The 23,746-nt window shown below is 37.4% G+C and overlaps 1 protein-coding gene, 1 non-coding gene and 1 pseudogene across 2 annotated transcripts; 1 reads left to right on the top strand and 2 right to left on the bottom strand.

The window, feature by feature from the left end:
- Nucleotides 1–455: 455 nt before the first annotated feature.
- LOC147384426 (uncharacterized) lies at nucleotides 456–5,814 on the bottom strand. Its single transcript, XM_086426792.1, is given in 4 exon segments — nucleotides 456–3,056; nucleotides 3,504–3,749; nucleotides 4,086–5,180; nucleotides 5,182–5,814. Coding segments are annotated over 4 exon segments (3,855 nt in total). The 5' UTR covers nucleotides 5,527–5,814; the 3' UTR covers nucleotides 456–887.
- A 10,484-nt stretch (nucleotides 5,815–16,298) lies between these two features.
- Nucleotides 16,299–21,298, top strand: LOC147384424 (uncharacterized; annotated as a pseudogene).
- On the bottom strand, nucleotides 16,557–16,663 carry LOC147384425 (small nucleolar RNA R71). The gene has a single exon (XR_015173154.1). It is a non-coding gene; the product is annotated as a small nucleolar RNA R71 (small nucleolar RNA).
- Nucleotides 21,299–23,746: the final 2,448 nt, after the last annotated feature.

Below are 23,746 nucleotides of genomic sequence, written 5' to 3'. Positions count from 1 at the left end.
ACCTAAGGTCCACAAGCCCTCAACTCTTTCCTAAATTCATTTCTACCTTACCCATTAACTCAAAATTAATCTAAGCCTAAAAACCAACCTCTCTTCTCAAAGTCCAATCCAAGATAAACCTTACCCAACTCAGAACAACCCACAACCCTTCTAAACCCAAGCCCAACACTTAAAAGCCCACTAACTATTACCCATATCCAACTCATTACCTAACCTATAACCTTAACCTATTACCCATTACCCACATCAACCAATCAACCCCTCAACATCGAAAGATGACACATGTCATCACCACCCTTCACCTCCTTCATCTAATCACCCACCCCCATCACCATTCTCTAAACACTCAATCTAACCCACATTACCTCTCTCCAAAATCACCTCAACCCATACCCTACCCTAACTGATGTGAACCTTCTTGGATTAAGACCTTCTCTTGATGATCTCTTCTAAGAACCCTTTTATTCGAAGGCTTCGAACGTTCTAGATTGTTTTAAAACAAATTCAAAATGTTGATCGGACTAAAACCCCAAGGAAACTAAGTCCTTGAAACCTCAATCTAATGACACCACAAGGATTGATCACTTCCTTGATAAGTCGAAGAGTCATGTCTTTTCTTCAAGAACTCGAATGAAAACTCATAAAGAACTCATAAAGAACCCATAAAGAAAACATGAAACAAAACTAAAGTTTCTTTGAATAAACTTCAAAATCTCATAAGATGTAAATTATCAATTGTGTCCCAATTACAAAATGAGGTGCCCTTTTATGGACAAATTAGATCAAGATTAATTCTAATTAGTCCTTGAAAAAATAAAGAAAATCTAATTAGTCCTTAGGAAATAAAGAATTCAAACTAAGGACAATTAGAACATACAAATTCCCAATTAACCCTTGTATTCAAATTGATCTTCCAAATTGACCTTTTGCATAAAAAGATAGTTGACCATCCTTGATGAAACTTTGATATCTCCGAAGTTAGCCTTAGAATCTTCTAGAATGGCCTCTTTGTATTGGACTTCCACAATCAAGCCTTGCAATGCCTCTTCCATCCGTTTTGTCATTGCCCTAGTCATCGGACCGCCAATTCCTTGCAATGGTTCTTGAGAAGACTTGGAAACAGCAACTCGATCTCCATTATTCTCCCCCTCTTCGAAAAGATTCGTCCTCGAATCACCTACATTAAACAAGGATAAATCAGCAACATTAAAAGTTGCACTAACATTACCATAATCACTTGGCAAATCAACTTTGTAGGCGTTATCATTGATCTGTTCCAAGACTTGAAATGGACCATCTCCTCGAGGTTGCAATTTTGATTTCCTTTGGGTAGGAAACCGCTCCTTACGCAAGTGCACCCAAACCCAATCTCCAGGGTGGAAGATAACTTTCAAACGACCCTTATTGGCTTGCTTAGCATATTGCTCATTCTTCCTGTCAATGTTAGCTCGAACTTTGGCATGTAAATCTTTCACAAAGTCTGCCTTTTTCTTACCATCAAGATTAGCATGTTCATTAGTAGGCAAAGGTAAAATATCCACAGGCGTTAAAGGATTAAAACCATAAACAATCTCAAATGGAGAAAATGAAGTAGTTGAATGAATAGTCCTATTATATGCGAACTCAATATGTGGTAAACACTTTTCCCATTGTTTTAAATTTTTTTGAATGATAGCACGCAACAAGGTAGTGAGTGTCCTATTAACTACTTCAGTCTGGCCGTCCGTTTGAGGATGTGCAACAGTAGAAAATAGAAGTTTAGTTCCTAATTTACTCCATAAAGTACGCCAAAAATAACTAAGGAACTTAACATCTCTATCACTAACAATTGATTTAGGTAGCCCATGCAATCGAACTACCTCCTTGAAAAACAATTCAGCAATATGTGTTGCGTCATTGGTTTTAGTACATGCAATAAAATGGGCCATCTTACTAAACCTATCAACAACAACAAATATACTATCTTTACCATTTTGAGTCCTTGGCAATCCTAAAACAAAATCCATAGAAATATCAATCCAAGGCTGATTAGGTACAGGCAAAGGGGTATACAAGCCATGCGGTCGAATTTTAGACTTTGCTTGCTTACATGTAATGCACTTGTCACAAATAGATTGAACATCATGCTTTATATGGGGCCAATAAAAATGCTCACGTAAGATATCTAAAGTTTTTAGGACACCAAAATGACCCATTAAACCTCCCCCATGACTTTCCCTTACAAGTAATTCACGAATAGAACAATTAGGCACGCATAATTTATCTTTCTTGAAAAGAAATCCTTCATGCCTATAAAAGTCACCAGATGCACACTTAGCACATGCATTCCATACTTGGCTGAAATCAGAATCATTGGCATACAAATCTTTAATTAATTCAAAACCAAGTAGTTTAGTTTGCAATGAAGTAAGTAACACGTACCTTCTTGATAATGCATCGGCCACAACATTTTCCTTCCCACGTTTATATTTAATTACATAAGGAAATGTTTCTATAAACTCCAACCATTTAGCATGTCTTTTATTAAGCTTACCTTGGGTCTTCAGGAATTTTAAGCTCTCATGATCAGAATGAATGATAAATTCCCTTGGCCATAAATAATGTTGCCATGTTCGAAGAGTTCTCACTAGTGCATAAAGCTCTTTGTCATAAGTAGGATAATTCAATGCTGCCCCACTTAGCTTTTCACTAAAATAAGCTATTGGCTTAGAATCCTGCATCAAAACAGCTCCTACTCCAATCCCGGATGCATCACACTCTATTTCAAAAGCTTTATCAAAGTTTGGCAAACACAACAAAGGTGCATTAGTTAACTTATCTTTCAAAGTTTGGAAAGCCTGATCATGCACATTAACCCAATTAAAAACAACATTCTTTTTAACAAGTTCATTCAAAGGTGCAGCAATAGAACTAAAATCCTTAACAAACCTTCGATAAAAACTTGCTAAACCATGGAAACTTCTTACCTCGTTCGCATTCTTAGGTGTAGGCCAATCCTTTATTGCCCTTACCTTTTCCTCATCAACACTAATTCCCTGCGAACTAACAACAAATCCAAGAAACACAACAGATTCCATACAAAATGTGCATTTCTTAAGATTAACATATAATTGATGTTCTCTTAACACACTAAACACAGCATGCAAATGCTTCACATGGTCATCAACATTTTTGCTATAGACTAAAATATCATCAAAGTAAACTACCACAAATTTTCCCATGAAAGCACGCAAAACATGGTTCATTAATCTCATGAATGTACTAGGGGCGTTAGTTAAACCGAAGGGCATTACTAACCATTCATACAACCCATATCTAGTTTTAAATGCAGTTTTCCATTCATCTCCCTCTTTCATGCGAATTTGATAATACCCATTCTTTAAATCAGTTTTAGAAAATAAATGAGAGCCTTGCAATTCATCAAACATATCATTTAACCTAGGGATAGGATGCCTATATTTTACCGTTATCTTATTAATAAGTCGATAGTCCACACACATGCACCATGTTCCATCTTTCTTTGGTACTAAGAGAATAGGAACCGAACATAGGCTGAGACTCTTTCTTACAAATCCCTTTTGCAACAGTTCATCCACTTTTCTCTGTATCTCCTTTGTTTCCTCGGGATTAGCTCTATAAGCAGGTCTATTTGGTATAGCAGAACCAGATATGAAGTCTATTTGGTGCTCAATTCCTCTTAAAGGAGGTAAACCATGTGAAATCTCCTCGGGGAAAAGATCCTCAAAATCCTGTAATAAAGACAAGACAACACTAGGCAAAGAGGAGTTAAGATCGTCAGTAGAAAAATAAACATCTTTGTACATAAGAACTAGAACTTGTGGCCTTGCTATCATTACACTTTTAACATCATATTTGTCAGCAAGTACACTCAGTACTTTATTCTTCTCTCCAGGTTGCTCACTTTGCTCTCCTTTTTGCTCACACTTTTGTTTCTCTCTCTTTTTGCACTCACTTGCTATCCTAACCTGGTCTTCATAAGCTTGTAAAGGTTTGAGAGGGGCCAATACAATTTTTCGATTGTTCATTACAAAAGAATAACGATTTTTATACCCATCATGCAACACTCTCCTATCAAATTGCCACGGTCGACCGAGTAATATATGACCGGCATGCATCGGTGCCACATCACAAATAACCTCATCCACATACTTGCCTATTGAGAAAGGAACCCGAACTTGCTTGTTGACCTTCACTTCTCCACAATCATTCAACCATTGAAGCTTATACGGTTTAGGATGTTTCTGCCATTTCAAATTCAACTTCTCTACCAACAAGGTACTAGCAACATTGGTACAACTCCCACTATCAATAATCAATGTACAGACTTTATCCTTCACGTGGCATCGTGTGTGAAAAATATGCTCACGTTGCTCCTCATCTCCTTCATCCTTAGGCTGTATACTCAAAGCTCTCCTGGTGACAAGTAAATCACCATGCACAGGCTCTTCTACTTCAACATCAGAACAATCCTCTAATGGAGGCATCTCGTTGTCACTTGAACTAGCACTTTCAATGTCTCCGTTTGCCAATACAACCATAACCCTTTTGTTTGGGCATTCAGAAGCAATATGTCCAAACCCTTGGCACCTAAAACACTTAATCTGACGTGACTTAATAAGAGGTTTTGTTTCAGGTCTATCTTTAGGAATAGAAACCAAAGGCTTTGACTTTGTGTCTTCTTTTGGTTTGAAAGGAATTTTGTTGTCCTTCCAATTTGGTCTCCACGGATTATTAGAAGATGATCCAGATCTGAACCTTCTAGACTTGATTTGCTTTTCCACTTTAATGGCTTTGTGCAGTAACTCTTCCATCTCCACATAATGGTGCAACTCAACCACATCAGCAATCTCTTTGTTCAATCCGGCAATGAATCTAGCCATGGTTGCTTCTCTATCTTCCTCTATGCTTGCTCTAATCATGGCAATCTCCATTTCTTTATAATAATCCTCTACACTCATGGAACCTTGAACCAACCCTTGCAATTTAATATACAAATCTCGATAGTAATGGCTAGGAATAAATCTTTTACGCATCACTGACTTCATCTCATCCCATGATCGAATAGGTCTCTCACCATTTCTACGCCTATTGATCACCAATTGATCCCACCATATACTGGCATAGTTTGTAAATTCCACTGCGGCTAGCTTTATTTTTTTTATCCTCGGAATAATTATGACAATCAAAAACGTGTTCAACTTTTCTTTCCCACTCCAAATATAATTCAGGATCATTCTTTCCGTGAAAGGTCGGAATCGTCATCTTTATGCTACCCAAATTATTATCTTCTTTGAAATCTACTTTCTTATCCCGTCGATAATGTACTCTCTCCGCTTCGGAATGAATATCGTCTTCTCCGTCGAACTCATGTCTTCGATATGGTTTAGATTCATTAGAGGATTCCATATTGTCCAACCTTGAATTCAACAATTTAAATTGATCATGAACGGCCTTGATGAATAATTTTAAGTCGGTCTCATGTGGTTCTCCCCCTTCCTTACTCATGGTTGAAACCCTGTAAGTTAAAATAAACGAAAAAAAAAAAAAAAATATGCAACAATCTTGTAAGTCCCGGAAAGTGATGAAAATGATGGAATTGAAGGTCGAAACGGTGTGGAACGAGGCTATGCCTGGTTCAACTTATAGATCTCGAAAAGAGCTTCGATTTGATATGCACTAATAGTCGTTCCGATATCCGGATCAAAAGTTATGGCCGTTTGAAGTTAACAGCTCCAATTTATCAATTTTCTGCAACTACAAACAGCGAATAGCCATTTCCTTTTTTTTTTTTTTTTTTTTAAATCTGAATCAACAGCAAATAATAAGCTCAAAAACTAACAATGACAGTCCTCAAAACAGTAACTTGACGATGGAATCCGTGATCCAATCAACTACCACGTTCTTTGGTGTTTTTTTTTTTTTTTTTTTAATCATAAAAGTCTGATGAACAACACATACAGCAACAACAAGTTACTGCCTAAACATCAAAATTCCAGCAGGTTATTTCCTACATCAATCGTCAAAATTCGATGAAATCAAAAATGCAGCTAAAGAACATTAAAGAACATTAAGGAACAGTAATAAATGCTTGTTCGTGAACATGTAAGAGATCAATTCTTTGAAAGAACGTTCTGTAATGGTCAAAGTTGACGATGAATTCAACAAGAACAGATTTATGACGATGAATTCAGTAAGAACAGATTTATGACGATGAATTCAGCAAGAACAGATCTATCACCCAAATTAAAGAACGTTCTGTAATGGTCAAGGTTGACGATGAATTCAGCAAATGGTCAAGGTTGACGATGAATTCAGCAAATGGTCAAGGTTGACGATGAATTCAGCAAATGGTCAAGGTTGACGATGAATTCAGCAAGAACAGACTTATGATTTATATCATGTAATGTGTTGCTGAATTCCAACACATCGTTTTTTTTTTTTGGTTTGTAAGAGTTAGTTACAGCAACATTAATGATTCTTGGTTCTTCTTTAATGGCGGAATGGCTGTAACACACTTGCTGTAATCTCAGCAAGATAATGTTGTAAAACTATGAAGATCTTAAAGAACAGCAACAGTAGTTGTTCGTTGGAGGTGTTTTGTCGTAAGACCATTAAAGAACAACAACAAATGAGAGCAGATGGTTATCAACAACGTTCAAACAAATTTCAAACAAGATTCAGCAAGGCTGTTGTGGTTTCTGCGATTGGCGTGGATAGAAACAACATCAATAGCAAATACCAATCAGCATGAAGAACATTAACTATTTGTTGTTCAACGAAAGAACATTAAAGACAAGAATGAAAGATTTTTTTTTTTTCTTTTTTTTTTTTTTTTTCCAGCAAGAACAGTCCAATTTGCACACGAAATTAAAATTCAACTTGCACACGAAATTAAAATTTGAATTCTTTTAGAAACATAGATGATCATGTAGATTATATATCTTCGATTGATTGTTGATGATCGATCACAATTTATAATTTCAGCAAGAAAAAATTTCAGAACTCACAAAGAAAAATACCGCAAAGAAAAAAATGCAAAATTTACAACAAACTATGTAAGAACAACTACGAAATTCAATGAATGTTCATGGTTTCCAACAAGAACGGATCAAGATGTTTTAAAATAATAAAAAAAAAAAAAAAACCTGGTTTCTAGCCATCATTGGCTTTGAATTGCTATGAATTTTGTTGGGAAGCAAGATATACCAAGTTTGATCTCCAATTCGAATGTCACCCGAATCAAATCTTCGAAGGATTACTTCAATCTTGATGTATTTTCCAGCAATCTTGATGCTCTGATACCAAATGATGTGAACCTTCTTGGATTAAGACCTTCTCTTGATGATCTCTTCTAAGAACCCTTTTATTCGAAGGCTTCGAACGTTCTAGATTGTTTTAAAACAAATTCAAAATGTTGATCGGACTAAAACCCCAAGGAAACTAAGTCCTTGAAACCTCAATCTAATGACACCACAAGGATTGATCACTTCCTTGATAAGTCGAAGAGTCATGTCTTTTCTTCAAGAACTCGAATGAAAACTCATAAAGAACTCATAAAGAACCCATAAAGAAAACATGAAACAAAACTAAAGTTTCTTTGAATAAACTTCAAAATCTCATAAGATGTAAATTATCAATTGTGTCCCAATTACAAAATGAGGTGCCCTTTTATGGACAAATTAGATCAAGATTAATTCTAATTAGTCCTTGAAAAAATAAAGAAAATCTAATTAGTCCTTAGGAAATAAAGAATTCAAACTAAGGACAATTAGAACATACAAATTCCCAATTAACCCTTGTATTCAAATTGATCTTCCAAATTGACCTTTTGCATAAAAAGATAGTTGACCATCCTTGATGAAACTTTGATATCTCCGAAGTTAGCCTTAGAATCTTCTAGAATGGCCTCTTTGTATTGAACTTCCACAATCAAGCCTTGCAATGCCTCTTCCATCCGTTTTGTCATTGCCCTAGTCATCGGACCGCCAATTCCTTGCAATGGTTCTTGAGAAGACTTGGAAACAGCAACTCGATCTCCATTATTCTCCCCCTCTTCGAAAAGATTCGTCCTCGAATCACCTACATTAAACAAGGATAAATCAGCAACATTAAAAGTTGCACTAACATTACCATAATCACTCGGCAAATCAACTTTGTAGGCGTTATCATTGATCTGTTCCAAGACTTGAAATGGACCATCTCCTCGAGGTTGCAATTTTGATTTCCTTTGGGTAGGAAACCGCTCCTTACGCAAGTGCACCCAAACCCAATCTCCAGGGTGGAAGATAACTTTCAAACGACCCTTATTGGCTTGCTTAGCATATTGCTCATTCTTCCTGTCAATGTTAGCTCGAACTTTGGCATGTAAATCTTTCACAAAGTCTGCCTTTTTCTTACCATCAAGATTAGCATGTTCATTAGTAGGCAAAGGTAAAATATCCATAGGCGTTAAAGGATTAAAACCATAAACAATCTCAAATGGAGAAAATGAAGTAGTTGAATGAATAGTCCTATTATATGCGAACTCAATATGTGGTAAACACTTTTCCCATTGTTTTAAATTTTTTTGAATGATAGCACGCAACAAGGTAGTGAGTGTCCTATTAACTACTTCAGTCTGGCCGTCCGTTTGAGGATGTGCAACAGTAGAAAATAGAAGTTTAGTTCCTAATTTACTCCATAAAGTACGCCAAAAATAACTAAGGAACTTAACATCTCTATCACTAACAATTGATTTAGGTAGCCCATGCAATCGAACTATCTCCTTGAAAAACAATTCAGCAATATGTGTTGCGTCATTGGTTTTAGTACATGCAATAAAATGGGCCATCTTACTAAACCTATCAACAACAACAAATATACTATCTTTACCATTTTGAGTCCTTGGCAATCCTAAAACAAAATCCATAGAAATATCAATCCAAGGCTGATTAGGTACAGGCAAAGGGGTATACAAGCCATGCGGTCGAATTTTAGACTTTGCTTGCTTACATGTAATACACTTGTCACAAATAGATTGAACATCATGCTTTATATGGGGCCAATAAAAATGCTCACGTAAGATATCTAAAGTTTTTAGGACACCAAAATGACCCATTAAACCTCCCCCATGACTTTCCCTTACAAGTAATTCACGAATAGAACAATTAGGCACGCATAATTTATCTTTCTTGAAAAGAAATCCTTCATGCCTATAAAAGTCACCAGATGCACACTTAGCACATGCATTCCATACTTGGCTGAAATCAGAATCATTGGCATACAAATCTTTAATTAATTCAAAACCAAGTAGTTTAGTTTGCAATGAAGTAAGTAACACGTACCTTCTTGATAATGCATCGGCCACAACATTTTCCTTCCCAAGAAAAGAAGATCAAGAGTACAAGGTGGGTTCAAAGTGCAACCCCCCTCTCTATCTCTACCCTTTCCTCTTCCCTCCTCTAATATCCCATTCTTTTCTTTTGTTTTTTTTTAAATGAGTGGACCCTAAGGCTAAAGGTCTCAAAGGGTCATTTCCATCAATGAAATGACCCTACGATCAAGTCAAAAGTGAATCCCTATCTAGGGTACAAAATGCACACACGTGGCACTTTTATTTTCATCTTGTTTTTCAAAATCAAAATGACCGAGTTGCGTAGAAGTTACCGTCACTTGACGGGGAGAAAAGGGTGCCTAACACCTTCCCTTTTCTTCAACCGAATCGCTTACCCAAATCTCAAGATTTGATTAGTTCCCTATCCGTTGCGAGTCACTAACGTCAAAAATGACAATTTTTCAAAAAATGTGCACCGGGTGACCATTCACACCCATTTACAATTTGAATGGTGGCGACTCCAAATCATCGTAGATGTGGCCGTCGTAATGACGAAAACCACGTGTCTACAGCTGGCGACTCCTCTGGAGACATGGTTCATCCCTTGTGGCAACTCGGTCATCTTTGAAAAAGAAAAAAAAAACTTTGTCTACTAACATTGTTGATTGTTGTTTGCTTCTTATTTTCCATTTTTCGAATGTCCAAAATGTAATATTTACTTACTTTTGTTGTTTTATTACATATTTGTAAGGGGGTCGATGAAAGATAATGAATGAAAATGCACATGTGCACTTGCGAGCATAGCCTCACTTTCGAGCCACCCCACTATCAATATATATAAATCCCGATGCTTAATAGTTCTACGGCTTGAGATCGTTATTTCAAGTGTCAGGAATGAACACATCAAACCCGATCACCAACCAACGACGTGTGTACTTCGGTATGCATCGAGGTTTGAAGATTGGGTAGCCTTGAAGCCACCCACTAAACTCATGCATGTGCCCGATTAGACGAGGCTAGGACACAAGTTTTTAATTTCATATCGACCCCCGAGACAATGTTGTATGTGATTATTGTGGTCGGGCCTCGAAGCCCAAGTTGTAAGCCCAAAGGGGCAATTAGATTGTAGGCTTATTTTTGTCATCTTTTATCTTCCCTTAGGTAAAAGGGGGGGAATTCATGTTGCATCATGTTTAAAAAAAAAAAAAAAACAGTGAGCAAAAGACCCAAAAACAAGGGAGACATGGAAACTAGGGGCAAAGAAGCAGTTCTGTGAAAATTCCAGAAACTGGATTTCATTCTGATCCGTGTCCATGGCACGGATGGACCAAAATGTACTTCATCCATGTTGGTAACACGGTTGAAACAATGACTACTTTAACCGTGTTTCGAGTACGGTTGAAATAGTGAATGTCTCATCCGTGTCCAAAACACGGATAACAGAATGAGCATTGCATTCGTGCCATTAACACGGACCAGAGTGAACTCGACCTTATAGAGTGAACTCGACAGTCCATTTTTGAAGGGGGCCACTTACTAATCGATCCAACGTTGATGGTATCCTTAGAAAAATCTCAAGTTTTGGGACAAATTAAGTAAGGTGGATTTTGTTAATTAATGTTTCCAAAAATAAAAAATAAAAAAAATAAAAAAAAAAGGGGAAGGGGCGGAATTTGCGGAATTTTTCGACTCAAAAAGACTTTGTGAACTGGGTCCATGACCTAGATCCATTCAAACTGGGTCCACGACCCAGATCCATCGCAACTGGGTCCACGATCCAGAACTAGTTCAACTGGGTCCACGACCCGAACCAGTTCAACTGGGTCCATGACCCAGATCCATTCAAGCTGGGTCCACGACCCAGATCCATCACAACTGGGTCCACGACCCAAATCCATTCAAACTGGGTCCACGACCCAGATCCATCACAACTAGGTCCACGACCTAGAACCAGTTCAACTGGGTTCACAACCCAGATCCAAACCCATTTCAACTGGATCCACGACCCAGATCCATTTAAAACTGGGTTCACGATCCAGATCCGTTTCAACTGGGTCCATGACCCAGATCCAATCCAACTGGGTCCATGACCCGGATCCATTTCCAACTGGGCCCGCAACCCAGATCCATCTCAACTGGATTTAGGACCCAGTCCCGATCCCACTGGGTCCATGACCTAGATCCAACTCATTTCAACTGGGTTTACAACCCAGATCTGCTTTCAACTGGATCAGCAACCCGATCCAGATCCAATTTTGAACCAAGTCCACGATCTAACAAAGATAATAATCAATCGATCGACTCAAATGCATTCAACTTTTCAAAAAAAAAAAAAAAATTTCAAAAAGCACCAATGGTTGTCCTTGATCAAAACCGGTGCCTAGAAGGATCTTACCCTATTGATACGAGGGGGATAGACTACGTCTATTCAGGGAACAAGGTGATTTAAGAGTGCCATTGTGCGCCTTCTCTTCCGTGGATATCTGCCTGACCGGCGATGATTTCAGAGAACTAAATTGGGGGCTACTAAAAATATGGGTTATTCCAAATCGATTTATCTCAAAAAATTACTTTTTAAAAATGTTTTCCCGACTCCGTGTCGATGCCAGCCCCGTGCTGATGAAATTACTTTTCAAAATGTGTTCTCGACTTTGTGTCGATGCCAGCTCCGTGCTGATGAAATTACTTTTTCAAAATATTTTCCCGACTCCGTGTCGATGCCAGCTCCGTGCTGATGAAATTACTTTTTCAAAATATTTTCCCGACTCCGTGTCGATGCCAGCTCTGTGCTGATGAAATTACTTCTTCAAAATATTTTTTCGACTCCGTGTCGATGCGAGCTCCGTGTTGATGAAATTACTTTTTTAAATGTTTTCCCAACTCCGTGTCGATGCTAGCTCCGTGATGATGAAATTACTCTTTCAAAATATTTTTTCGACCCCGTGTTGATACCAGCTCCGTGCTGAGATAACTCTGCTTTCAAAGTATTTTCCCGACCTCATGTCGATGCCAGCTCTGTGCTGATGAAATTACTTTTTCAAAATGTTTTCCCGATCCTGTGTCGATGCCAGCTCCGTGTTGATGCCAACTCCGTGTTGATGCTGACTCCGTGTCGATGCCAACTCCGCGCTGAGCTAATTTCATTTTCAAAAATATTTTACTGACTCTGTGTCGATGCCAGCTCCGTGTTGATGAAATTATTTTGTAAAAAAATTTTACCAACTCCGTGCCGAGAAATTACGTTTTTGTTAAAACTCATAATAAACAACTTTACCTGGCCTAATAAAACATCATGCATCTTCGCTTTTTGTAAACAAAATAGTAACACTTGGTTGTATGTACCCATAGGTGGCCAAACGAAAGAAATACAAACAGCCAGAAATGCCTCCCTATTTTCTCAGATCGTTTACCGTCACCATGAGTTCTTCCAAACTGGCACAACCTCCAGTGACCGAAGCATCAGGTATCGACCCGCAGATAATAGCACTACTAAAGATAATTTAGAGGCAAGAAAAGATAGTCAATATTGTGTTAGCCAACGCCAGCATACTACAAGCTCAAACGATACAGCAACACGCATCCAAATCAAACCAAGAGTTACCCGAGCAACCTCCACAGGGACCCCGGACTGCAATGCCACCTGCAGTGCTTGAATACCAGGGGCCTCCGCTCTATATTCCACAGAACCGACCACCCTCGGTGGTCATTCCCGATGATGAATGTGAGTATAAGGCTACGGAAGCCAAAAACGCAACAGATGAAAAACTGGCTCAGCAGATCGAATCTCTACAGGAAGAGATGAGGAGGATGAAGGGCCTCAACACTATGAGCGGAACCCGATTCAAGGATCTGTGCTTTTACCCCAATGCTCAATTATCGATCAAGTTCAAGTGTCCAGAATTTGAAAAATATAACGGAGTGGGATGTCCGCTGTCGCATCTGAAGTTATATTGTGGATCCATGTGTCAGTATGGCGAGGATGACAGGTTATTGGTACATTTGTTTCAAAGGAGCTTAATAGGGCCAGCACTCAAATGGTTTTCCGGATTGGATCACTCGCTCATTAAGAACTGGCAGGAGCTAGCCGCGATGTTTTGGTAAAATTACTGATTCAATACTGATGTGGGGTTAGATCGAAACGATATGGCCAAAATGACAAGAAAGCAACGGGAAACGGTGAAAGAGTATGCACAGAGATGGCGAGAGTCCGCCTCACAAGTAAGGCCCGCAATGATAGAACAAGAGATGAACTCTACGTTTATCTTGACACTAGGGCACGCCTTCTATACTCATCTGGTGGGGCACACCACAGGCACATTCTCGAACCTGGTACAAGTAGCAGATCGGGTCGAGGATGGGATCCGAACCGGTTTGATATTCGATTTCATAGTCTAGGGGCAACGACAGGAATCCCTTCTCAAAGAAAGCCAGTGCCTCCAGAAAAGAAGAGGGAAGAAACACAGGCCAATAACGTACAGCCAAATCGACCCCTCTTCATCCCTTCACCAGCACCGAGACCACAAGCACCGACAACTTCATGGGCACCAGCACCGCCAACATGGAACCCTCTTCCTCAAAACCAATTCAGGGCAAATCCTCCACCAGTTGCACAATAAGCACCATTATACGGACAGAACCAGCTGGCACGACCCAACAGAGTAAACAGAGTGTTTACCAGGTTACCCATGACACTATCGGAATTACTGCCAATCTTACTCAGGGGTACTTCTTGCAAAACATCTACCAAATCCTGAGGTTGCCAAAGGGCTGGGATACAACCCTAACCTATTCTGTGAATTTCACATGGGTGCGCCAGGACACTCTACAGACCAATGCTGGCAGCTCAAGCATCAAGTACAGAACCTAATTGATAAAAAGACTCTTATCCTAGATGGGCCCACCAACCCGCCCCAACAACAGAACATCAATCAAAACCCCCTACTTACTCATAATGGAGAGGGGAGTAGGCATAGGGTAAATGTCGTTTGTGGAGAACTCGATTTCAATCTTTCGGATCTGATAGCACCTAGCGGGGCAAAAGTCAGGGTCCACCTAACCCAGGAATCCAAGGCATCAACGGTTAATACAGTCAACCACTACACAACCAACGTATCCCAAAGTTCATTGCCACCACTCAGATTGGCCGACCTCACCATCCATCCCACTCATCAAAATACCACCACCCGACCACCTTTAGTCATACCTTACGGATCACTCCATCATCAAAATCTGTCCCGACCTCCCCTTGTCATACCATACACGCCGCTGACTCTTCTAGGAGCAACTCGACCCCCCCTTCACATATCATACACTTCGTCTCCATGTCCACCACTCGTCATTCCATGTACTCCATCAACTCCTACTACTGATAAGTCAGTTTGTAACGACTTATTCTATGTAATATTACTTGACATTTTGCTAATTTGAGAGATTTTATTTAGTAATCGTTCTTTTTACTGTTTTAGGTACTACGAAAAGGAAGCAATTCGGGGTAAAATCGAAAGAAAAGATGAAGTTTCGAAGAATGGAGTACAAGAGGCAGAGGCCGCCGCAGCAGTGGATAAATGTCCGCTGCGGTGCTCGTATTTAAATCAACAAAGGCCCCAAGACAGAAGCTAGCCGCTGCAGCGGTGGGTACATTCCTGCCGCGAAGCGATCCCGTTTTCTGCACTTCATCTCGTGTTGATATTATATCATTTAGATCCGATTTAACGGGGATGGAATTCTAATTGTATTCAGAACGTATGGAAGCTATAAGTAGTTGATTTTTTAGGATTTAGAGATATCTTGGAGGCTAGAGAAGAAGAGGGAGAAGAGATCAAGTGATTGCTACGGTAATCTCAAATTTTACTGGTTTATTCTTCCTTTCTTTTATGTTTAACTTCAAGATGTTTATTTCGTATTTCGTTATGAACTAAATTTCGTTTCTAGGGTTGAGATGTAACTCAAATACAATTTCGTAGTTATTTTATTCAAATCTAATTCTTTGTTTTGCAATTACTTATTTGTGTGTCTATTTTGAGTTTAATGCTATCAAATCTGAATGCCAAAGTTTTGATTGATTTATTGATCTAGGTTTATAATGAGAATTAAAATCTAGGTTAGATCAATAAAATAGATCACGTTGGAATGAATGAACGGTAGAGGTACTTTAGCATGTTCTAAGAGGTTAGTAATTCAATTTACAATAATTTCACAGATTTTATGACTCTTTGGTATTTAAATTCACATAGAGATGTGCTGAGTTAATATTTTAAGGAGTAATCTAGTGTATTTCGAGAGAAAACACTAGTTGGTTTAGGGAATTAAACCTCCAAATAAGGCAAAACAGGTATTACTTTGAATAATCAATTACGTAAGAGTATCTATAGTGAAGTCGAAAGCCCTAGGTTTTTAATCCATAAGAATCCATTCTTTCTTGTTTCATTGTTATTTTAATTTACAATTCTACAATTCTCGATTCATCAAATAGTAATTTAGGTGATTATTTTTGGTATTTAGTAACTTAATCCTCGTGGGAACAATATCTTATATTATTGCTTGAAACGATTAGTGCACTTGCTAGCATAAATCATACGCATCAAGTTTTTGGTGCCGCTGCCGGGGATTAAAGATTACTAATATTAATACCAATTGCTTTTATTACTAATTTGATTTTTATTCTTACTTTATTCGTTTTTCTCTTTTTAGATTTTTCCTAGTGTATGAGAGGACAAGTAGTTTGGATTTAATGCCAATCGACCTTGATATCAATAAGACACTTAGAAGGCTAAATAGGGAGTGCAAGCAAAGAACTAAACAAAGAGTTTTAGCAATGGCGGAAGAAGAGAATAATGGTGGTGGTGGAAATGCAATCCCAAATAGAGCACTAAAGGATTACTCTATTCCTAATGTGGGTGTCTCTAGCATTTGAAGGCCACCTATTCAAGCAAACAATTTTGAGATCAAACCTACCATCATTCAGATGATACAATCTTCGGTTCAGTTTGGGGGGTTGGCTAACGATGATCCAAATCTGCATATTGCAAATTTCTTGGAAATTTGTGATACATTCAAGCACAATGGGGTAACTGATGATGCCATAAGACTGCGTTTATTTCCGTTCTCATTGAACAACAAGGCTAAGGCATGGTTGACCTCGCTACCTTCAGGAATCATTACTACATTAGATGGACTGGTTAATGCCTTTCTAACTAAGTATTTTCCACCATCGAAATCTGCGAAGATGAGGAACGATATAACCAATTTTCTGCAGCAAGATCAAGAATCTCTCTATGAAGCTTGGGAGAGTTTTAAAGATCTCTTAAGAAAGTGCCCGCACCATGGACTACCGTTATGGATGCAAGTGCAAACGTTTTATAACGGTTTGCTCTTAAACACTCAAACCATGGTGGATGCAGCAAGTGGAGGAGCATTCTTCAACAAGACATTGGAGGAAGGATATGAACTTATTGAAGTCATGGCTAGTAACAACTTCCTAAAATTTGATAGGAATGCATAGAAAAGGACAGTCGGAGTTCATGACATTGATGCTTTTACTAATTTGACTGCTCAAGTTGCTATTTTAAATAATAATTTTAAAAAAATGAATGTTGCTACAGTTTCTAATGTAGTTTGTGATAATTGTGCAGGGAATCATCCTACTTTGGAGTGTCAAGGCCCATATGAACCAAATTCTTCTGAACAAGTGAATTATGTGGCTAACAATCAAAGACAATATAATCCTAAATCCAATTACTACAATCAAGGGTGGAGGAATCATCCTAACTTCTCATGGAGCAACAATGCGAATGTGCAAAAATCGCCTTCTTCTTTTCGATCTCAAGAGAAGAAACCAACCTTGAAAGAGGTCTTTACCCAATTTATGCAAAAGACCAATGCATTCATTGATGATACCCAAGCTAATTTTAGAAATCAAGGTGCAAGTATTCGCAACCTTGAACATCAAGTTGGGGAGATTTCCAAGCTATTTACGGAAAGAGCTCAAGGAGCACTCCCAAGTAATACTGAGAAGAATCCTAAGGAGCATGTGAAAGCTATAACTCTCAAAAGTGGGAAGGAGTTAGAACAATCAAAGGGGGGTAGCAAGCAAGCAAATGAGGATGAAACTGCTCTTCCTAAAGATCAAGATGCTACCGCTCTTATTCAACAACCTATTCCACAACCAACTTCTAATCCCATTCCTTTTCCTCAAAGATTACGAAAGCAAAATTTAGATAAGCAATTTTCTAAATTTATTGATATTTTTAAAAGCTTACATATTAATCTTCCTTTTGTAGATATGCTGGAGCAAATGCCGAAATATGCTAAGTTCTTGAAGGAGATTCTATTAAACAAGAGGAAATTAGTGGATAATGAGAAGGTTATGTTCACGGAAGAATGTAGTGCTATTCTTTAAAGAAAGCTTCCCCAAAAGCTAAAATATCCAGGGAGTTTCACTATTCCTTGCACTATTGGTGATTTTAATTTTGATAGAGTTTTATGTGATCTTGGTGCAAGTATTAATTTGATGCCTCTCTCTATTTTCAGGAAACTTGGTTTAGGAGAAGTGAAGCCTACTACGGTGTCCTTGCAGCTTGCAGATAGATCTATTAAGCATCCTAGAGGCATTATTGAGGAGGTTTTGGTAAAAGTGGACAAATTCATATTTTCTGCTGATTTTATCATTTTGGATATGGAAGAAGACAAGGATATTCCACTCATATTGGGAAGACCTTTTCTCACTACAGGTAGAACTCTCATAGATGTTCATCAAGGTAAGTTGATTTTAAGGGTTCAAGATGAACAAGTAACTTTTAATGTTTTTGAGGCTATGAAATTTCCTTCCAATGTTGATTCATGTGTTTGCAATAAGTGTTTTGGATAGAGTAGTAGCTGAAAAATTTAATGAATCTTTTCCTCCCTTACCTTTGAAAAATTGCATATTAAATGGTAGAACTTTAGGAACTCTAAGTGATGATGAAGATATAATTGAATGTGTGAATAATCTGGATGCTTTACCACCTTGTGAGTTTCCAAAAAGGCTTAAATTGGAAGAGTTGGGAGCTGTGCATTTTAATGAACCATCATCTAAAAAGGAACCTCCTAAACTTGAACTTAAACAATTACCATCACATCTTAGGTATGCTTTCTTAGAAGAGTCTTGTTATTATCCTGTTATTATTAACTCTTCTTTGAATGATTTGGAGGAGGAAAAGTTATTGAGGGTTTTAAGGGAGCATAGGAAAGCTGTTGGATGGACTATCTATTTTATGCACAAGATTTTGATGGAAGAGAGCTACAAGCCATTGGTGCAACCTCAAAGAAGATTAAATCCTTCCATCTAAGAAGTGGTGAAAAAGGTGGCTGTGAAGCTTTTGGATGCAGGTATAATTTATCCAATCTCAGATAGTTCATGGGTAAGTCCAGTCCAAGTGGTTCCTAAGAAAGGTGGTATGACCGTAGTGAAGAATGACAACAATGAGCTTATACCCACAAGAACGGTAACAGGATGGAGAGTTTGTATAGATTACCGGAAACTCAATGATACCACAAGAAAGGATCACTTTCCTTTGCCCTTCATTGACCAAATGGTGGAGAGACTTTCCGGGCATGACTATTATTATTTCTTAGATGGATATTCGGGCTATAATCAAATTCCAATAGCATCAGAGGATCAAGAGAAGACCACTTTTACATGTTCATATGGAACCTTTGCTTATAGAAGAATGCCATTTGGATTGTGCAACGCCCCTGCTACTTTTCAACGTTGCATGATGTCAATTTTTTTTGACATGGTTGAAAAATACATTGAAGTGTTCATGGATGATTTTTCTATTTTTGGTTCTTCTTTTGATAATTGTCTTTCTAATCTCTCTTTGATTTTGCAGCGATGTGTTGACTGACACAAACTTGGTCTTGAATTGGGAAAAATGCCATTTTATGGTAAAAGAAGGAATTGTGTTGGGACATCAAATTTTTGTTAAAGGAATTGAGGTGGACCGAGTAAAAATTGATGTAATTGAGAAGCTTCCACCTCCTACCAATGTTAAGGGAGTTAGAAGTTTTCATAGACATGCAGGATTTTAAAAGAGATTTATTAAAGATTTTTCTAAAATTGCTAAACCTCTTTGTGAATTGTTGGTAAAAGATACAGTTTTTGATTTTTTCAAAGAATGTTTAAATGCTTTTGAAATTCTTAAAGTGAAATTGATATCTTCTCCTATTATTGCTGCACATGATTGGGAATTATCTTTTACTTTGATATGTGATGCTAGTGAATATGCTATAGGTGATGTTTTAGGACAGCGAAAAGATAAGGTCTTTCATGTGATTTACTATGCTAGCAAAGTTTTAAATGAGGCTCAATTGAATTATGCAACTACCGAAAAAGAGCTTTTAGTAGTTGTTTATGCTTTTGACAAATTTCGATCTTATTTAATAGGTTCTAAAGTGATTGTCTACACCGATCATTCGACTTTGAGGTATTTATTTGCTAAAAAAGATGCAAAGTCAAGGTTGCTAAGATGGTTTTAACTTTTGCAGGAATTTGACTTGGAAATTAAGGACAAGAAAGGAATCGAAAATGTAGTTGCAGATCATTTTTCTAGGATGGACCATGTGCAGCTGAATGAAGAAGTTGATGGAGATATTAATGAGAAATTTCTAGATGAGCAACTGTTTGTAGTTGGAGAAGCCCCATGGTATGTTGATTTTGTCAACTATTTGGCTAGGGGGATTGTGCCTACCGAACTCACCCACCAAAGGAGGAAGAAGTTCTTTTCAGATATTAAGTATCTCATATGGGATGATCCATTCCTTTACAAGATGTGTGGTGATCGTATAACTAGAAGATGTGTGTCGGAAGAGGAGATGGAGAGTATCCTTCAATATTGTCATTCTCGCGAAGTTGGAGGACACTTTGGAGCAACGAAGACAGCAGTAAAAATTTTACAATTAGGATTTTATTGGCCTACTCTTTTTAAAGATTCATATAATTTTGTTGCCAATTGTGATAAATGTCAAAGGGTTGGGAATATATCTAGGAAAACTGAGATGCCTCTAACAAATATTTTAGACATTGAATTGTTTGATGTTTGGGGTATTGATTTTATGGGTCATTTTCCATCTTCTTTTTCTAATCGTTTTATTTTGGTTGCTGTATATTATGTGTCCAAGTGGGTTGAAGCTGTAGCATTGCCAACCAATGATGCTCGGGTGGTGGTGAGATTTTTGAAGAAGTATAATTTTGCAAGATTTGGAACACCAAGATCTATCATAAGTGATGGAGGATCACACTTCAGTAACAAATAATTTGATTCACTTTTGAGCAAATATAGAGTGACACATAGGGTAGCTACACCTTATCATCCGCAGACAAGTGGTCAAGTTGAGGTATCCAACCGTGAGCTAAAGAAGATTCTAGAGAAGACAGTCAATTCTTCAAGGAAGGATTGGTCAAGCAAATTGGATGATGCTCTATGGGCCTACCGGACAGCTTTCAAGACACCTATTGGAATGTCTCCATATCAATTGGTTTATGAAAAATCTTGTCATCTCCCAGTTGAGTTGGAACATAGATCATATTGGGCTGTTAAGTTCTTGAATTTCAATTTACAAGCTGCAGGGGAGAAGAGACTATTATAGCTAAATGAGATGGAAGAGTTCCGGAACGATGCTTATGAGAATGCTAGGATCTATAAGGAAAAGACGAAGATATGCCATGATAGGCACATTCACAAACGGGAATTCAAAGAAGGACAACAAGTTCTCCTCTTCAATTCAAGACTTAAACTTTTTTCGAGAAGATTAAGATCACGGTGGTCCGGTCCTTTCACTGTCAACAGGGTCTTACCATCGGGGGCAATAGAAGTCAAGCATCCATCGAAAGGGATTTTTATAATAAACGGGCAGCGATTGAAGCACTACTTCGGAAGGAACTTTAATACCGAGCGGGTGTCCATTTTACTCTTAATTCCGAAGTGAAGATTCAAGAAAGTCTAGCTAAAGACTTAAATTTTAGCGCTTCTCGGGAAGCAACCCGATTTATTTCCAAAATTAAAAATTTCAATGATTTAGGATTTCATTAGTTTATTTTATTTTAGTTTTAGTTGTTATGTTATTTTATTAGGTAGTTTAGGATTTATTTTATGTTATTTATTTTGATTTTAATTATGTTGGTTTTATTTTTCAGGTGAATAAACAATTTCAGTGCTGCCCAGTCAATTCCATCGCAGCGGTGGGTACATGTGCGTCGCGGTGGTTTCTCAAAATCAGAAAAGACGCCAAGCCCAAATTGAAGGAATTAGGGCACGAGCCACGACGGAAATGACTTACCTGCCGCGGCGTGAGTCGTGAAATTAGAATTTAAAGGGATTAAATCGATCATTTGGTTCAAATCTCTCACATTCTCTCTGCCTATTTCTCTTCTTTTCTCCAAAAACCTCTCATTTTCCGTCACCTCTTCATCTTCCTCAACCTTCTACCTCCCCTAACTCTATTTAAATCCACAAAATTTCTTTCATTTGTTCAAATCACTCTTACTATTCTTGTTTTTTCTTAGAAAAATGAAAGATTCCTACTAAGTTTGGGGGAAGGAAGGTGATTGCATAGAAGTTTGGATTCGATATTTGAAGAAGAGGTTTGAGGTTTGCAAAAGAGGATACTGCTTGAAAAGAAAGGAGAAAATGTCGTTGTACCCGAGATAAATCGATAAAGGAGTTATTCTATCCTCTAATTTCCTTACTTTAGTTTGTTTGCTTTTGTTCATTGAGGGCCATGAAGATACTTAAGTTTGGGGGGGAGAAAATAATTTGATTCTTTTATTCTTTGAGTTGTTAGCTGCATTAAAGTCATACTATCATTCTTTTCATTCTTCTATTTTTCAATTTTTTTTATTCTTTTCTATTCTTTTATTTGTTTTCTGCATTGAGATTTTCAACTTTTGAGCATTTCTTTTGTTTTCGAGTCAATTCATAAAGTCAATGATGATAACTTGATTACTGTGATATGTGGCTGTTGAGTTGGAATTCGATATTACTTAGACTTTGAGGATAGCTCGGACATTTATTTTGTTTGAATTGGATATTCAATGTTGGTCTAGTATGGTAATTTTGAATAATGATCCTGTTTTGCTACTTAGAGATATTTTATTTAGACATTTGAATGAAAAATAGGCCTCAACAGATTTTAGAACTTGGCTGATTGTCGCTCGAGGCGAAATCCTAGACTTTCATGTTGCTTAGGAAATGATTTAGGCTATCTTTGGACCGTTTGAGCTTTTCTTGCCTACCTTACTTATTTTTATCTGCTAGTTACCTATTTGAGCCATTTATTTAATTTTTAGTCTTAATTTTCTTTCTATAAACTTATTCTCCTACCTAGTTTTGAGCCAAAACACTTATCCTTACCTTTAATGAGAATATTCACTTGTATATGATTTATTGAGATTGAAGAGCAAAAATCTATTGTAAGGGAGAAAAGGATAGACAAGAATGTTGTTGACCCTAGGTGATAATCAAAGATAAATTAGGGGGTCTTGAAGAAAAATGAAAGAGGCATACAAGTTTGAAGAAAAGTATTCTTCATTTATTTATTTTGTTTTGCATTATAAAAAAAAAAAAAAGAATTTGATGGTAGTAGTGGTGAAAGTGTTATAGCACAAAAGAAAGAAGGAAAGTATGAAAAGTGAAGTTGTGATGTTAGTATTTTTAAGCTCTTTAGAATGTTACATTTTGTTCGATTGTGAGTATTCTCATTCTTTGAATTATCCTATCCATTCTTTTTGAGCCAATACCTAAACCTAACATTACAAGCTTAATTAAGACCTTTTGATCCGAGGTGGTATGATGAGTTTACATTAGTGGAGTGTGACAAGAAAGCCAAGCTTATGAGATTTGATGTTTTATAACTATTTAGAGGTCAAATTTATTTGCATTGTTTTTATAAAATTATCTGGGTGGTAGAATTGATTGTTTTAGAGATTGCTTACTTGGATTTTTCAGAGAATTGATGATTTGAATGGGATGAAAGTTTGGGTGATTTTTCTAGCTTTTGTAATGTCCAATAGATTCTTGACGCTTTATGTTATCAGTGATTTTTGAGACACTATTGTGAATTGTACTTGTTAAATGAAACTTATTCTTGAAAGTTGAAGAATCTGAAGTTAGTTTTGATTCAGTTCATTCTAGGTTAGGTTTATTTCTATTTTTGCTCGAGGACTAGCAAATGTTAAGTTTGGGAGAATTTGATAAGTCAGTTTGTAACGACTTATTCTATGTAATATTACTTGACATTTTGCTAATTTGAGAGTGATTTTATTTAGTAATCATTCTTTTTATTATTTTAAGTAATAAATGGCCAATAATACGAAAAGAAAGCAATTCGGGGTGAAATCGAAAGAAAAGATGAAGTTTCGAGAATGGAATACAAGAG

The sequence above is a fragment of the Akebia trifoliata genome, chromosome 15, assembly GCF_017979445.1.
Source record: "Akebia trifoliata isolate Shusen 1 chromosome 15, ASM1797944v1, whole genome shotgun sequence".
NCBI lineage: Eukaryota > Viridiplantae > Streptophyta > Magnoliopsida > Ranunculales > Lardizabalaceae > Akebia > Akebia trifoliata.
This window is presented reverse-complemented; position numbering and strand designations above follow the sequence as displayed.